At 40.6% G+C, this 13,119-nt stretch overlaps 1 protein-coding gene across 4 annotated transcripts in view; it reads right to left on the reverse strand.

Annotated features, from left to right (window-relative positions):
• Positions 1-13,119, reverse strand: part of SHTN1 (shootin 1) — an 89,510-nt gene that overhangs the window by 49,408 nt on the left and 26,983 nt on the right. For all 4 annotated transcript variants that reach the window (XM_079793572.1, XM_079793573.1, XM_079793570.1 and 1 more), the window contains 3 exons: positions 8,177-8,271; positions 3,020-3,188; positions 743-840 (listed from right to left, as the gene is read on the reverse strand). In XM_079793572.1, the coding sequence (XP_079649698.1) occupies positions 743-840; positions 3,020-3,188; positions 8,177-8,271 (362 nt within the window). The remainder of the gene's footprint in view (positions 1-742; positions 841-3,019; positions 3,189-8,176; positions 8,272-13,119) is intronic.

The raw sequence follows: 13,119 nt of genomic DNA on the forward strand, positions 1-13,119 counted from the left end.
CCGGTTGGTGGGCACTGCTTCCCAGCCTCTTTCCCATGATGGCCCTTAAGAAAGTGACAGCACGTGTCTGGGAACTGAGGTAACTGGAGGAGGCTGCTCGCTGAAGGGAGTCAACACCCCGGCCCCCTTGTCAGCCCTCGGAGGGCTATCAAGGGGCTACCGCACATCGACTGGGAAGCTCTGGGCTACAGGATCTGAGAACCACTGACAGACGTCAAGTCGAGATTGCAAAGGCAGATGCTTGAAGCCTCGTGCAAAGAAAGGCAATTGTGTACTCCTGCTCTTGAAGACAAGTGACGAGGAAAAAGAAGTTTCTCCAAACACCTACTTGAACCATTCTACCCCCTGGCACATGGGCCTGTGATGGAGGTACATGGGGACAGCCCTTCCCAATGGAGCCAGCCATTCACTGGAGAAGCGGCACACTTCTTCACCCGCGGTGATCAAGTGTCTGACTTAAACTCAAGACACCACTCTCACAAATCTGCCTCCTGTAGTGAAGTCTGAGGGGCAATAGAGAACACTTAGGGCTACTTCCGTGTTTTATGTATGGAGCTAGGCAGTGGGTATATGAATGCTCATGATCTTACTTTCCACACCTTTTGGTATGTGGGGAGCAGATCAGAAGTGGTACTTGGTTCACATGTCAGGCATCGGCTTCCAAGGGCAATTTTTAACATGGCTAGTCCCCACACACCTCGAAAACACCAAAGGCCTGGCCTTTCAGGCCCAAGATACCTACTTCTTCGATTACTTCCGCAAGTTTGCTCTTGAGATTTTCCAGTTCGACGGCTAATATCTTCTTTTCCTCCTGAACGGATACAATTTGATCCCGAAGTTCTGCATTTTTAAAGGAAAAAATAAAAATGAGGGGACACGTATACAAATAAATGTATTTTTAAAAGAGGAAATCAATCTTGTCCGAAGAATTGAAAATGCCAGCCCATGGGCAGTGCATGGTCAAGGTCATTTAACAATTAAAAGGAAAATGAAGAAGCAAAGGGTGATGGAAATCTCGCTTCCAAGCCCCCCCCCCCCAACACAGCCATGGTTATTAATAACTTTATATCAGGCAAACTCACTGTGTTAAATGTACCAGATCATGTTTTCTTTGCATTCCAGCAAACCCACATTCAAGAAAACGATCTGGCATTTCAGAAGCAAAATTGTTTAAGCTTTCAGCAAAATAAATTAAGGCATTGCAGTAATTCCTTTTTTTATTTTATAACGGCCATGGGCTCTTGTCACAATACAATATAAACAACTGGGCAGTTAATAATTTGGAGATTTTGATTTGAAGAAAAATCCTGATTCTCTGCCAATTTATAGCCCTTAAACATTATTTGAACTGACTCAAAATATAACCTATTTGAAAAAGGGTTAATTCTAGTAATTTTCTCTCCAGAGTTGTGGGTGTTTTGTTTCTTAATTTATTTCATATTTGCTAGTACTGGGATCTAATGAAAACTGTGTTACTGGAATGGAAATATTAGTGACTGTAAGTGCAAAAGCCTCTGGTGGGTGATTAAAGTTACTTCCGCCTCTCAAATGTTAAAAAAAACATATACACGGATTAGCACAGGGTCCTCAAATTTATACCCAGGCTTCCGGTTTTGCCACTGAGTTTTGAACTGCTCTTAATTTCTTACCCTCCTGCCAGGACAGTAAGAAACCCGCTACGTGGTTATTTATAAGTTAAATCAAACTTTTTGCACGAACCCAGCTTGAAGGAGTTCTCAGAGACTTATTTCAAAATCACTCTCTCTACTGGCTGGCCACTCCTGAAGGAAGAACAAGAGATCACACTGTTCAAGACCCAACAGAAAGGAGGATTGTGGACAAAAGAAAATCCTTGAACCTTCCTCTCTCTCTCCTCACCAACGTAAATATTATTTTGTCCCAGGTCAAGGGAGCGGAGAGTCCGTTAAAGATGACTTTCTCTAGACAGCCATCCCTGGGTATCCACAAAAACTGGCTCCAGGACCCCTTCAGATAGCAAAATCTGTGAATGCTCAACTCCTTTGTATAAAATGGCATAGTATTTGCACACACCCTAAGCACATCCTCTTGTACACTTTAAATAATCTCTAGATATAATATCTCATACAATGTAAATATGTTAACAGTTCTTATGCTGTGTTGTTTAAGAAAAAAGCTCTGTACATAGTCAGTACAAATGCAACCATCTTAGGTCGAACTACACTGTACCTGTCAGCAACAACATAACATCCCTCCCCCCCCCCCCCCCCCCGCCAAATATTTTCTATCTGCCATTGGTTAAATCCACGGATGCAGAACCCACTGACATGGAGAGCTGACTGTACTTTCTCCTTAAACTTCCAACTGAAGTGTTGCCTATCAAGCTAACAAGTATTGCTTCTGAGGTGTGCACTAACTTCAAGTCCCCCACTAGTTATTAAACCAAAATCTGCTTTTTGACGTCTTTCACACACACAATGTATATATGAATAAAATAAATGTGTATCTAATAGATGTATCATGTGACCTTGCCTAACAGCACTTCTTGCTAATCAACACAGTTTTTTCATACTGCGTATTGCGTACAGCTCGCTGCCTGAATCCGATGACACGTTCTTTGAGGGCACAGACGAAGCAATTTGGGGAGGAATCTTCCCCGAAGATTCCAACAGAGAACCACAACCAGGAGCTGTTGACTAAAGATATTTTTATTCACTCTTTCACTTCATTAGAATTTCACCAAAAATATCTTAACATACAGTCCCTACTCTTAAGAAGTTTATAGACTAACTGGGCTGTTTGTCAGGACAATGTTTTTAGAAGTGCCTAGTCCCAAACAAGAAAGCAACTCATGAAACACAAAGGTGACAGCCTATCTTGACTTGCACCCACGCTCCACTTTAGGAGACTTAAATCAGAATTTTCTCAAGGTAAAACCCAGACATCGGTATTTCTGAAAGTTCTCATGTGATTCCAATGTGCAACCAGGGGTGAGAAACATGATCAAAAACAAGCTCAATAATTAAGCCCCGGGTCCCACCTTTGATTTGTTTCTGGCACTGCACTGAGACACACGGCTCAGCAGTAGCCTCCGGATCCGTAGTTGGTTCTTCATCATCAATGTTGATCTCTTCAGTTATTACATCTGGTCCCAGCTTGGCCATGTATAACATGCTGATCCTTTTCAACGTCTTGTTTTCTTTATTTAGCTAAGGCAAAATGTAAAAACAGTTATTTTAACAGCAGTCAAATGAGTTATCTTGGGTTTCTAAACAACAGACAAGTCAAGGGCACTTCTGTCTGACATACTCATCAACATTCACAGCAGGAAATAACAACTAGAAGACTCATGAAATAAGGCTTTTATTTACACTTTTAATAATAAAGTCATTGCTTTAAGTAAGACCTGATGCCTGGGTTACAGCCAGCAGCATGTGAGAATGCTAGTTATCACTGACAAGAAATATAAGAGGAATTAAGATCAAACACCAGCACAGATTAAGCCCAATATCAGTTTGATTGTCTTAAGGAAGGCACTTAATTTCAAGCAAATGTTTTCTTTGTTGCTGTGCTGTGAACACTTTTTAAAGGTCTGTTTGCCCAGCATTCCCCTTTTCTGCCACTACTCTTCACTGTTCCACGCGATTCCTATGGGAGCAGCCTCAGTCCCCAAAACACATCCTATCTCTTTGGCCATAGCTACTTAGACCAGGGATTAGGCTCAGGACCCAAGCTTGGCCAGCTAGGACCCCTTCTCTAGAAATCTGGAGGCTGGATCAGAGAGATGAGCTTCTTTCCATAGGTCTGGATGTACAGAAGCTATTTGTGACCACATTCCACTACTGGATCGAGGAAGAGAGGAAGGCGGTCTGTATGTAGCAAAGCCAAAAATGGAGCTGATGTGTAGAGAGAGGCAGAGAAAAGCAATGGAGATAGGGTTTCCCACATGGCTCCAGCCCATTCCTGAACTGCATCTAGCACACAGAATGGATGGGATTCTCCAATCCCTCTGTAACAAACCCCTGCTTTTTCTTCTCTTTCTTAATTAAGCCAGTTCAAGATGTGTTTCTATCTGTACAGACTTCTAACGATACACAATATAAGGAAGTTCAAGATAGGTTTCCATTATCTCTATAAAGAGTTCGAATTCATAGCAGAGAAAAGGAATCCTAATTTGTTGAGATATGTTATTCGTTAATGTAGAAATGAGTTCTTTTTTAGTGTTACGCAACTATCATTACCTTTTTTAGCTCATGTGTTTATGTGCATATAAAATGTTAGTACAATGCACACACAAAGAGTAGCCGTGGTCCAAAGTCCACAGAAGGAAAACATGGTGTTGCTGATGTTTTCTCTTCTTAAGACTAAAAAGTGCTCTTCTCTTACTTGAGTACATGAAAGTATTGACAAGATTGGTTTTTCTACTTAAAATGCAAACATATTTCCTTTAGTAAGGGCTATTAATCATCAAGACGTGTTCTGAATTAATAACTGACACTGAAAAGATATACAAACAGAAACATTATTCATTGGAAAGCATACTGCCCTTCCCTTCTATGTACCTTACACCAGAATAAGATGTTTAGTCCGGTACTTGTCTAGCTTTGGCCCTTCATTTATGATCCTAATTTGAATCCCTCAGGGAACCTCCCAGGAAAGCCCAGCCCATTCCAATCTGGGAGATCTAATTCCTCCCCAATAATATTAAATCTAAATATATCTCAAGTAGCTGCTCTGGAGCACAAGAGGGGCTTCCTCTCTGGGGAATCATGAAGAATCTCCTAGAAATGGTTTTGAATAGCATGGATTCTTCCTGGGAAGCCTGGAGAGATCTATTCAGGGAATCAGACACGGCCTTTATTCCCCAGCCCCAGCCCACAGCTCCGGCTTCTGGCTCCCCAGATGACATCAGAGGATCAGGAGGCCCATGATTTCCCAACTCCTCTTCCTTAAAATGGAAAACTCAAGTCAACACTGTTTGGGGTGGGGGTGGTCTTTGAACCATGAACGCTACAGCATACCTAACTCTAGAGCAGCGGTTCTCAACCTTTCTAATGCCGCGACCCTTTAATACAGTTCCTCATGCTGTGGTGACCCCCGACCATAACATTATTTTCGTTGCTACTTCATAACTGTAATTTTGCTACTGTTATGAATCGTAATGTAAATATCTGTGTTTTCCGACGGTCTTAGGCGACCCTGCTAGCGGTTCTCAACCTGTGGGTCGCGAACTGCTGCTGTAGAGCCTAAGACCATCGGAAAACACAGATATTTACATTACGATTCATTAACAGTAGCAAAATTACAGTTAGGAAGTAGCAACGAAAATAATTTTATGGTTGGGGGTCACCACCACATGAGGAACTGTATTAAAGGGTCACGGCATTAGAAAGGTTGAGAACCGCTGCTCTAGAGGCTCAAAGGTCCTGGTCAATTCTCAAGCAAGGCATTTTTTTTTTCTGAATGTTAGGAAAAAAAAAAAACAATTGAAGGGAAAAGTGGGGGGAAAATCTCTCAAAACTTAATTTGTAATTCTGCATCCTAACATTTAAACAAATGGTCCCAGACTCTGCACACCAGAATCTCTACAGAGCTTTTTAAAAGTCCCAATGCACAGGCCCTCGCCAGACCAAACTCTGTGGTGTGGCCCAGCACAGAGCTTCCCAGGTGGCTCCAATGCACATCAATACTGAGAATCATGGATGTGGAGCAATGCAATGCTTTCCCATGCATTTCCGTAAAATCAGCACAGCAGAGGAGAGAGCCAGCTCTACAATAAATCGCCTCTGCTTCCAGAATAGCCTAATAGTTCAGTGTCAGTTTTCTCATCAGCAAACTAAGGAAAAAACAGTCTCCATCTCATAATATGAAGATTAAATGTGAGATGTCACATATAAAATATTTAATGCAGCACTGACATAGTACAAATTCAGCAAGTGTTAGCTACTAGTAATAAGAGAGGTTTAGCTTGTGCTAATTTTCCTTTGGAAACCTTTTATCAGCTAGTTTTCTTCAACCAAGGTATTTATCTATACATTTTTTTCCTCCTCAAGGATTGTCATGAAAAAAAAAAAAGAAAGAAAATACTAAGTTTTGCCAATTGGTCTCAATGCATTACTTCCCAGGCCACCATCACAATACTATTTAATAGCCTGATAAACGTTCTGCCCTTAAAAGAATTTAATGGCCCAGCCAGAGTGGTTCGGTGGTTGAGCCCTGACCCATGAACCAAGAGGTCACCAGTTCAATTCCTGGTCAGGGCACATGCCCAGGCTGCGGGTTCAATCCCCAGTAGGGAGCATGCAGGAGGCAGCCAATCAATGATGTTTCTCTCTCATTGATGTTTCTAGCTCTCTATTCCTCTCCCTTCCTCTCTCTCTAAAAATCAACAAAAACATTTTAAAAAGTGAAATAAGAGTTTAAAACCTCTATCAAACCGGGCACCCAAAACCATCATGCCTGGGCCACATCCCTAGAGTCAGTGTGTCTGGGGCACTCTTAAAGAAATCAACCCTGTTCTATCCTGACACTTAGGACAAGGTAACTGTAGCTCGGGGAGGTGAATTCTCTTGTTCAAAGTCACATGTCAAATTAAAAAGGCGGGGGGGGGGGGAATAAAATAATTTTAAAAATTATTATATGGATCAAGTGCATAGTGAAAAAAAGAATAGTCTACCCAGTACTAACTCTAGTCCATCCTGTCATTTAAGACGAGACAGCAGTATGGGAAACACAATTAACTGGCCCAGAGTCACAAATGCCTAAAATGACATCACCAGGAATAACACCTGTGTCTACCTCCTCCCAAACCACTGATTTCCATAAACTCCGCCAGCCCTGAGAGGCAGCCGCTGTTCTCCCTTTGGGTGTTCTATTGCGACAGGGACACTTGTTAATAGCAAGAGAAAATACAGAGGCCATCCTTAGAGCATTTAGTATGCTCCCAATATATTTTCCCTGCTTGTTTCAAAAGAAGAAATAAAAGAAAAGGAAGAGAGAGTCCACTCACTATTATGGACCAGTGCACCCCAGTGATGGGCAGGAGAGTGGAGAAGACGTTGAGAGCACCCATGTTATCTCTGTTTTTAAAGGGATGGCCTATAATGCTGTGTGTTCTTCAGACAAATAACAGAAGAGAAGCTACACACACATATTTATATTCTTAGTTAGGTTCCGACTGCATATCTTATGAATTCTAATGTAGTGTCATTATGCAAACAATTAAGCAAATACCTCTAGCAAGCATACTGTTAATGCATACACGTTAGATAGATACATAGATACATAGATTTGTACAATTTCAGTCACATGAAAAGACATACTTTAGAGTAAGGTGATGGGGGGGAAAAGGGAAGAATCGCAGCCGGCATTACTAATGAAATTTGGGTGAAAATTGCTGTAGTCCATTTTCTGATGAAATGGTTCAGATGCCTTTTACGCAACCCAAAACACATAAGACAGAGATGAAAACATTCTTTAATAATAATGTACTTCTGATGAGGCAGAATATAGAAAATTACACACTTGGTAAATTCATCAGCTAGAAGCAATCAGCAGAGCTCTGGGGGTCACCTTCCGCATGCCCTCGCTTTGCTTTCACAAATAATCACCTGAAATGCCAGGCTGGAAGCTGACTTTTCATCTGGTTCCAACACGAAACACTCACTGCTCTTTTATGCCACACCGGCTTAGTCTGAAATTTGGTGAGCATTTTAACCGAATGCATAGACATTTGGAAAGTCCAGTTCAACAGATTACTCTGGGACTACTTTTCATAAGCAAAAAAAGCACAAACGCTGAAATGCACACACACACACACACACACACACACACACACACACGCCCCCTTTTCCAGTAAAAGAACCTCAGCAAATACCTCTAGCAAGCATACTGTTAATGCATACAAATTAGATAGATACATAGGTTTGTAGAATTTCAGTCACATGAAAAGAAATACTTTAGAAGAAGGTGATGGGGGGGAGGGGAAGGTAATGAAGACAGCTATTTACATAATCATATTCCAGGATTCTGAGACCTTACAACACTTTCCTCATGAACAGTGGAGATGACAGACTGAAAAACTGAAAAAGAAAAAAACAGAAAAAAACAACAACAACCAAAACACAGAAGCCGCTGTGTAGAAAAGCAAGCAGAAATGTAAAGGCTCAGGTCGCGTTTCTTTCATTAGAAGGCTCACCTTTGTTGCCAAGGCCTCAGCGCTTTCTCGACACGTCTTCTCTATTTCAAGATGGTTCTGCATAAAATTAACTTCCTCTATAACCATGTGAGAAACTGGGAATGAGGGAAAAAAAGTCTCAGCATTCAGAGATTAGTCAGCTTTCCAGAAGCCCACGCATCTTGCCCCATGATCAAGAATACTTCAATTCTTTCGCTGGCCAGTCCTTTAGGGATGGTGAGGGAAAGTGTTTAAGATGCTGCCCTGGTTAAAATCGGAGCTGATATTTGAATGCAGAAAGAAAAAAAAGAATACAATAAAGAACTTTTATTGCTACAGACACATTTTAAGACAACTAGGATCATTTTTTTTAAGTGTCCATTTTCTCTGTAGCTGTATATGTAACCGCTAATTTATGCAAAAGGTCTTTTCACACATAGTGACAAACATGATTTCTTTTTTCTTAGCAGGATATACAGTTGGACCTAATAAGGAAAATTAGCTAAAGAGAAATTTTTAAAACTTACATCTTGAGTTGATCCCATACCTGTAATAATAATGTGGCAGTTTAGCTAAGGTGAGTTTTGCTACAGTCTTTATTAGTGACCCAGTGGGATTTACTATTATTTCATAAACTCCAGGGCAGAGAAGTATATAGCAATAAGATTTTTGTACTATATAATGATGAAAACAGATGCTAATGAGTTGCATCCCAGACTGTCAGAAAGACTAAGAAAAATAAATTTCACTTGTTATTTTACCACTGCTTGAAAAATAGTCCTTTTCAGATATTTTTTGGTAGCTGGTTTATATACTTTGAGATTTAAAGGTACAAAGTAACCTAGAACTTGAATTATACTTTGAAGAACAAGTAATAATAATGCCAATTCCTTTCACCCATTATTTCTAGTTAAAATAAAATGCTCAGAATCTCAAACTTACTTAACTACACAGACATGTAAACTTACTGACGTTTGTTTGGCTTAACAAAAGAAAAATGAAGGATACCCAAAAGTGAAACCCAACAAAGTTAGGCGTAAAGCACTGGGCCCACGTAACACAAAGAGAGATTACTTTTGCTTCATTTAAGCTTCATTAACCTGTAATTATGATTAAACTCAGGGGGGAAAAAATTTTTCTCTCCGAATTAAAAAAAAATGTATTACTCCCTAAGTCTGTCCAAAGTTCTTATTATGTTAATATTCAAATTCATAAAGCAGCACTAAATGGCCAGAAACATCTCTAACCTTGACATTTTTTCCGGGGTAATAATAATCTGCGGCAAATGCAGGCCAACCAAAAACCACTTAACTAATTAGTAGTTGCAGTCAGCGAGAAAAACATGAATCAACACTGTTATTACAAGTGGCACATTTGAGTGGCATCTAATTATGACTTGATGAGCACGATACTTGCATTATCAACATTACTACTGCATCCCATCAGGGCCTAAAAGCTGCTGATGGCATTGACTTCGAGAAACTCCCACTCCATGGTACAGCAGCACCCAACAATCGGCATGGCAGGGGCCCCCCTCACTAAATGACACGTTAAGCGTAATTACTGGTAGACATTGTAAATAAACAGGATTGGAAGTGAAAATTGTACCGAGTGCATAAGACACAATCTGACACATTGGAAGTGGCAGCCTTAATTGAGAGTTTCTTTGACTGCTCAAGATCATTTCAACTGCATTTCTCCGGCGACAGTGATTATAACTGTGGAGACAGACGGCATAATGGTATCAGCACTGCTGACAGAGCAGTGAATTAAATTGTATCTGCTGTTGTGTGAAAGCCTTGATGAGAGGTACAGATGCCTTAGTGGTCTTATCATTATAACACAATGGTCATGTTGTCATCAACCTTTCTGGCTCCAATTGAAAAGAAATGATTGTGTGTTGAAGCTCCCCCCCCACTCCCCCCTCCACACCACCCCCTCCTCCTCTTCTATCTCTTGTTCTGAATAGAACCAATTTTCAGAGAGCTATGAAATCACGCAATAGGTCCTAAAATGCAGCTGCTTGGCATACAAACGGGTCCCCATTAAACTGGAATCACACACAATATGTGTTTATGCCAGAAGAACAAATAGAAGCTGAACACAGACCAAGTTTATTCACACACACAAAGCCCATGTAGCTCTTCATCAATATAATTGCCTTTTATATTGTAGTTTAAATAATGGGCTCTATTATTTCCTTAAAATCCTAATATTCCTGGCACTTTATCACTATATTTACAAGGTAGGTTCTTCAAAAAATGTAGAGGAAAGAGAAAAGAAACCTATACAATTTTTTTTTACAACATCAAATATTACTTTGAATTTTTAGCCTTAACTACTTGACATCTTCTGCCACAATCTGGTATTTCCACTATCATAACAAAAACATAAACACTCTGCATGTTTCATAGGAATTTGGCTTTTTATTCAGTAACATTCTTGCTCCTGGGAAGAGTAAGAAAAATTATTCCACAGTCATAAGGTTTAGGCCTAGCAAAAAAGAAATAACAACACGTATTTTCTAAACATTTTGTAAAAAGCTTCCCTGTAATTTAACTTGATAAACTTAGCGAGGTAGCACTAGCCCACATTTTCTCCAATTCTGCTATGGAATACTCCATCATGTAGGGTTTTTACTTCTTCCTTTAAGAGGGAACAGCACAAATAAAAAATTGTGCTTTAATTTTTAGTCTAAAAAATTATCCCAGAAGGGTATCAGAGAACCCTTCTTAGCAATTTCCTAAATTCAAAAGGGAGGAAAATATTTCAAAGAGCATTTATACCTTTAAGAAGTATGACCCTATTTCCAAAACCACAAGTCACATCACATGACACAAACACTTTTTTTAATATACAAATGTGTTTGCACCTTTCAGAGGATAAATGTTTTAAAACCCTTTAATTGTTCATTTAATGATTTGCCTATGATCCTAAATTCAGGCTTGTCTCACAATATCCACAATCCATGACCACTGCACCAAACCACCTATAATTTGAATGACATGAAGGCTTAAAAAAACAAAAAGAATGAGCTTTAAAATAAAATGACCCTATTAGTGCAACTATGTTTTAAAAATCCTAGTATTTTGGAAATGCTTACTGAAATATTTACAGATAAAATAATATGATCACTGGACTTAGTTTCAAAATAATCTGAGGTCAATGAGTGTGGGTGAGTGGATGTACAGAAGAAAGAAGATTGGCCATGAGTTGAAAACATGTTGGGTACATGGTGGTTCATGATACTATTTTCTCACTTTTGTATAAGCTTGAAATTTTCCATGATAAAAGTTTTTTGAATGACTCTGAGAACTCTGAAGTGTGACCTAAAAATACATCATTTATTGCTTCTATCAAGTTGAGTTGAATTAGCAAAGTTTGTCTCTCCTCTTCCATGACCCCAAAACACGCCTGCACACTTGGCATTACAGAATACATGACAGTGTAGGGCAGTGGTCGGCAAACTGCGGCTCTTTGGCCCCTTGGGTTTTTAGCGAAGGCCAGCTTAGGAGTACGCTAATTAAGTTAATAACAATATACCTACCTATATAGTTTAAGTTTAAAAAATTTGGCTCTCAAAAGAAATTTCAATCGTTGTACTATTGATATTTGGCTCTGTTGACTAATGAGTTTGCCAACCACTGGTGTAGGGGAACTGGGTCTTTTAAAAACTTGTGTTTGTCTTTTACTAACTGTGAGCATTAGAGCAGAGATTTTTTGTTTCGCTCCTGTCTGATTCTCTTGCACTTAGCGTACTGCTATGTTCAAGGCAGGTTATCATGTTTGTGCGTGTTTCTAGGACTGGGAAAATATGTCAGGCCTAAGTTCACCTGTGAACACCCTTTTACAGAAATGTTCTCTGCCATGGAGAATGGCTTGGGAAACAACCGCCATCACCATTTATTGAACCAACTCTGTATCCAGCCTTGTGCTAAGCCTTTACATGGATTCTCTCATAAATCCTCATGACCGCCCTGGGAGGTAGGTATTGTCACGGCAATTTTACATCTGAGAGCACTGAGGCCCAGAGAAGTGAAGTAACAAATCCCAAAGGACAGAGGTCCAATTGCTAAAACCCAACCAAACCTATTTCCAGGTGACTCCGATTTTCCATGTTCCCTTCTAATTTGTCATATTTAAAGGTGACACCACCAAGGAGGCTGCTTCCTGAGCTAAGCACCTCTCCATCCAGCCACCTCTCAACAATATTTAGTCGCCAGGATGTCTGTGAGGTGTGCGTGGTGAACGTACCGGAAGTCCGTCTGCAACATCGGATTATGTGGGAAGGTTTTCATTGTAGAATGAAAACAGCCATGGAAACCACCCGGTATGGGAACCCTGTGCCTACACCTGGGCAAAGGGTCTACGGTGGTGGCCTGAGTTCACGAAACGGCTGTCTTTACTCCTACTTTCACAGGAGCCTGTCTTTCTAGGAAACTCGGCTTAGCTGTAGTGGTATTGTCGTGCAGAAATACAGGAAAACTGCACAGGAAGAGCTGGTGGAGGGCCAAGAATGGCATGGAAATGCGGGGTGGGCAACAGTAGGAATACAGTTGTGAAAAACATTCTTTTGAGTTAATAAAGCTATTGTAATGATCATGACCTGCATGTCATTTTCCATACGAACTGTAAACCTACTTTTGCCTACCCCTGTATGGCCCAAACCAGCTGGGAGAAGCAGGCTAAGCCGGGGAGAATAGAGCCTCCCCCTCCCCCTCCCTGGCCTAACAAAGCTTTTTCTGAGCCTCAGTCTGCTGCTCTTCCTCTACTTCAAGAACTAGGCCTGGTAGGTAAACATTACAGGGAGGCCAATTTCCACTCAGTCCCGGAAGACCCTTGCAAATGGGGAGAACAGACGTGTCCAGAAACTAACTCACGAAGGCAAATGACTGACGTGAGCTCCATTCTGAAGGGCAGCCACGCACTGGATGGCACAGACAGTGAGACGGGCGTAGCAGCAA

This window comes from Cnephaeus nilssonii (genome assembly GCF_951640355.1).
Source record: "Cnephaeus nilssonii genome assembly, chromosome: 16".
Classification (NCBI taxonomy): domain Eukaryota; kingdom Metazoa; phylum Chordata; class Mammalia; order Chiroptera; family Vespertilionidae; genus Cnephaeus; species Cnephaeus nilssonii.